Source organism: Phalacrocorax aristotelis, chromosome 3, assembly GCF_949628215.1.
Source record: "Phalacrocorax aristotelis chromosome 3, bGulAri2.1, whole genome shotgun sequence".
Taxonomy (NCBI): Eukaryota; Metazoa; Chordata; class Aves; order Suliformes; family Phalacrocoracidae; genus Phalacrocorax; species Phalacrocorax aristotelis.
The window spans coordinates 89,773,281-89,778,029 of record NC_134278.1 but is presented as its reverse complement, the minus strand read 5'-3'; the positions used below and the strand labels follow the sequence as shown (position 1 = coordinate 89,778,029).

The 4,749-nt window shown below is 46.3% G+C and overlaps 1 protein-coding gene across 1 annotated transcript; it reads left to right on the top strand.

Moving 5' to 3' along the window:
- Positions 1-1,122: 1,122 nt before the first annotated feature.
- TMEM178A (transmembrane protein 178A) lies at positions 1,123-3,671 on the top strand. The gene is given in 3 exon segments (XM_075088453.1): positions 1,123-1,248; positions 3,428-3,466; positions 3,469-3,671. Coding segments are annotated over 3 exon segments (327 nt in total). The 5' UTR covers positions 1,123-1,154; the 3' UTR covers positions 3,663-3,671.
- Positions 3,672-4,749: the final 1,078 nt, after the last annotated feature.

The window sequence follows — 4,749 nt, the reverse complement described above, 5'->3', positions numbered from 1 at the left end:
TGGGGGATTTGCTGTGACATTTGACTGCTGTGCCTCCAGGGACCATGAGCTCCATCTGGTCAGTGGCACCCCACAGCCACAGAAAATACCTTGCTGAGGCTGGATGCCTTGTTATTTCCAGCTGAGCTCACAATCCATATGCACAGGTAATTAAGATGCAAGTATTATAATTCATTCCAAGAAATAGAATGAATATAGATAATTATTCCAGGAAATCTAATGCATATGTATATAACTGAGCAATATAAGCTCTATCTATCGCAACTTGTGGTATGCATGTTAGGAGGAATTATCCCCCATCCATCCAGTGCCATAATAAAGAAGGCCTGCTTCTTAATACTAAATTGGTGTTAAGGAGTTTTATGCCTGATTTTGGTGACACGAGGACAAATGGCATCTGCTCCGTAAGCATTCAGCATGGCCCACTCCACCCTGGCAAGGCCCACGGCTCGTGCTCTCCCTGTCACATGACACAAGTAGCAGCAAGACACTAGTTTGCAGAGGAGGGGGCCAAGGAGACAGGATCCCACCGGGGTCCAGACATCAGCAATTTTCACCCTCATTTTTATTTGCAGGCCACTACAGTTGGTCCAGAAAAGTGTGAACACCACACACCAGGGTTTTTAAGCTTGTTGAATGTAACCTGCTTTTAGCCACCTTTCATAGAAAGATCACCTCTCCTGCACCTCTCCAGGGGTCTGTAGACACAAGCTTGAAAACCTGCATTCTGGTGTCACTGGAAAAGCTCGAGCAGGAGACATGTCAGAGGCTGACGACAGAAGCCATGTGCTAAACAATTATGGCAGAACCTTGTCTGCATGGAAGCTCTGGCATTTAGAAACCAGAGCATTTCTGTCCATCCAAGTTACTTTAAATTTAATCTCTAGAAGAAAACAGAGAACAAAGAGTGTATCATGCTATGTCTGCATAAAACCATGCTGCACCCACATCCTGAAGGTCATATGGCTGAAGCCCAATGATTATGCGGTTCATATGATGGTGGGAAGTTTATAGCACTAGTACAAAACTGCTAGGTTTGTATTTGTCTCTGCACTTCCTCCTGCAGTGGAAGGCTTATCTATGGTAACACCCACTCTTAATTTCTTGGGTTTGGTGAGATAGACTTGAGAAGGATCACGGCCAAATTCCTGGGCATGGCTGCAGCTGTTTTTCTCTGCAGATACATCGTGGCAGCAGCCATCTTTCAGGAAGAAAGCCTCACCCAGCACACTACAGGTCTGATGACAGGTAATATGTCATTCTAGCATGCTAATTACGGATGAGGGCTTCACCACGTTTCCGTTGGGTAGGCAGCATGTGCTGCTAGTAAGTGGAGCATGCCTTTCCTTCTGATCTCCAGTTGCCAGTTATTGTGCCTTGCATGAAAAGAGTTGCTTACTCATACAAGTGGAATAACCAATAATTAGAAATAAAAAAAACTGTGAAAAATGCTCTAGGCCTCATGCAGCAGCAGGAAAGAACCACGGGGCTAAACCAACCGCTCCCTCCTCTTTATGTATGAAGTGCTCACTCTCTTCTCCAGAACAGAATGGTCCCTGGCTGCAGTTTGCAGTCCTTGACAGTGAACTAAATATTTCTTTTAACATTGAAGTAGGAAAGGGGAATACCTTTTTTTTTAAAAAAAAAAAAAGTCTTAGTCATAAAATTAGAGGTTGTTCAGAGGGGGAGGAAAGGTAAAATCTGCAAACACAAAGCCAGCATGAGTTTGAATCATCCAAACTCATAAGGCTAAGCACAACTCCTTCTCTTGTGCCAGAGGAAATATTTTGATTTGAGCAGCTGTAATGCACAGTACAGCTATATTTTTTTAATACACTTAGAAAACAGAGGCCTGAGGAAAGGTTCATTGTGCATGGCTAATTTAGCTGCTTAATGAATACCATAGCCTAATGGAAAACACTTAAGGAAAAGTGACCCAACAGAAACCCCAGGCTGGGAGAAGAGTGTTGGCAAAGAGCTGGGGAGCGATTTAGCCTGAACAGTTCCTCTGCAGAGGTATGTGGAGGGCTGCCTGTGGAGGTAGATTACCTGCTCGGTAACCTCTAGATCAGGTTACATGCAGCACACAGGAAACAATTTCCCCTGTCTGCTCTGAAACATGCAGCAGGTGCTGCTCCCACAGAGGGGATTTGCAATCACAAGGCCAGCTTGTGCAATGTGATTGCATCCTGTGGTTCAGATCTGATCACAGATGGAGGCTTTGGCTACCTTGCTCTGTTTGAAGGGCAGGCATAACTGAAGTTACAGAGGAGACTCGTATTCTTAAAGGTAGCAACCAAGAATCATAGAATCATGGAATCATAGAATCATTAAGATTGGAAAAGATCATCAAGTCCAACCGTCATCCCAACACCCCCAGGCCTCCCAAACCATGCCCTGAAGTGACACATCTACACATTTTTTTAACACCTCCAGGGATGGTGACTCCACCACCTCTCTGGGCAGCCTGTTCCAATGCCTGACCACTCTTTCAGTAAAGACATTTTTCCTAATACCCAATCTAAACCTCCCCTGACGCAACTTGAGGCCATTTCCTCTCATCCTATCAATAGTAACTTGGGAGATGAGACCAACACCCACCTCACTACAACCTTTCAGGCACCTGTAGAGAGCAATACGGTCTCCCCTCAGCCTCCTCTTCTCCAGACTAAAGAACCCCAGCTGCCTCAGTCGCTCCTCATAAGACTTGTTCTCCAGACCCTTCATCAGCTTTGTTGTCCCAAGAAGTTTGCTGGATACAATTTACAACCACAGAGCTAAGGCCTAGCCTTGCATAATTGGGTAATACATGAAAACGTTATGAACGATGGTGATTATCACCTGTGTGCTACCCAAGATAACTTATACCAACAAAGCTGGGTGCAAGTTATTTGATTAGCACAGCCTAACATTTATTTTGTGTGCTGGTTTTGGCTGAGAAGGGGTTAATTCTCCTCACTGTGGGGGTCGGCTACCTTTCCAGCTTCCCTCACTCTGCCGCGTGGCGGGGAGGGGGGGCTGGGAGGGGCAGGGCCATGGTGGGGGCGGCTGACCCCGACTGGCCAATGGCAGGTTCGTTCCATACCATGTGACACCATGACCAATATATTGAGGGGGGGCAGTTTGCGGCTCGGGAGCGGCGCGTGCGGTTTGTTCCCCCTCTCCCCTCCCTTCCCCCCTCCCCGGGGCTTTGCGCCTCTCGTTGTTCTCCTTTACACTGCATTTCTGTTGTTGTTGTTTCTTTTAATTTTAATTATTAAACTGTTCTTATCCCAACCCACGAGCGTTACCCTTCTGATTCTCTCCCCCATCTACCAGTGGGGAAGTGAGCAAACGGCTGTGTGGGGCTGAGCTGCCGGCTAAACCACAACATTTTGTTATTCACACTATGCCAAATCTCAAAATAACACAATTATTTAATTTACAGGAATATTTTGCACTATATCACTGTGCCCTTATACAGCCAGCATGACCTAAACCACCTCTCCACATTAATCTATAATATTCCTGATGAGGTAGAACATGGATGCAGCTAGTCTGTATTTTGTGCTTGGTGCAGCCTGAGATTTACAGTAGCAGCTGGGTGTCTTTGCACAGCTCACCTGTTTGTTAGCAGGGGCAACATTATGCAGCTGAAGTACACCAGAGACTCCTCTGTATGACTGCCCACCTGCCACCAACACCCTTCAGGAGTGGGTAAATGGTATTTTCCAGGACGTACTCAAAGAAGCAGAAGTGAAGGGAAAACTAAACTTAGGCTTCCAAGCACAAAAGCCTGATTCTTCAAAATCTGACTGTTGTGTTTTACTGGTTCAGCAAGCTGTTCTCCCATGCTGCCCAGCAGAGAGATTTCAAAAGGAGTCAGCTCTCAGAGGAAGGAGATGGCCCAGGGTCAGATGCTTCAGGCCCCTGGAAGGTCCCCCAGACTGCCTTGCAGAGGGCACAGGCTCTGTCAGGAATGGAGCAGACACTGCTGATGGAGCAGAGTGATCAGAGAAGCCAATTCTGCCGTAAGGGTGGACAGAACAAGATGAACACAAAAGGGAATGGTGGTAGGGAAATGATCAGAGACAGAGTACCGTGAGCATAGGGCTGGGAAGAGAAGGAAGGAGATGCAAGAGAAAGATTGGTTGAAGGGCAAAGGGGTCGGGCAAGGATGGTGGAACAGAGAAGTATTGTCTTAATGAAATAACCACCAATTAAATGACAGCAGAAAAAGTCACTGCCAAATTACGCTAAGAAACCATCATACAAAGTATACTAAAACCCAACAGATCAATTAATTCATCTGGAAGCAACCAAGATGCCAGGAAGCAATGGCAGGAGAAACCAGCAACAGCACTAAGCATAGGTTTGGGGCCAGCCTTCCCTGCATTTCTGTGCTTGGCTTCATCACCGAGAACAGAGCCGTGTTTCTCAGCAAACAGTTAGGTCCTGTTGGAGTCAGCTTATACATAAACTGGAGTCAGTTTATGTGGTTGTCTTGTCAATACACAGATCAAGGCAGAAATACTCTATCCAGATGGTTTACACATCTAATATAACACCAAGAAGGTTTAACTTGCTTCCACCAAGGTAAATTGGTGAAGAGCATAAATAGCCATGGATGACACTAAACTGGGGGCGGGGGGAGGGGGGCACTACCATAATGGCAGAACTCCTGCCCAGAGGGATCTCAGTCAACTTGAGAAGCAGCACCTTGTGGCATTCAAGGAGGAGATGAGTAGAGCTCTGCATGTGGAGTGACAC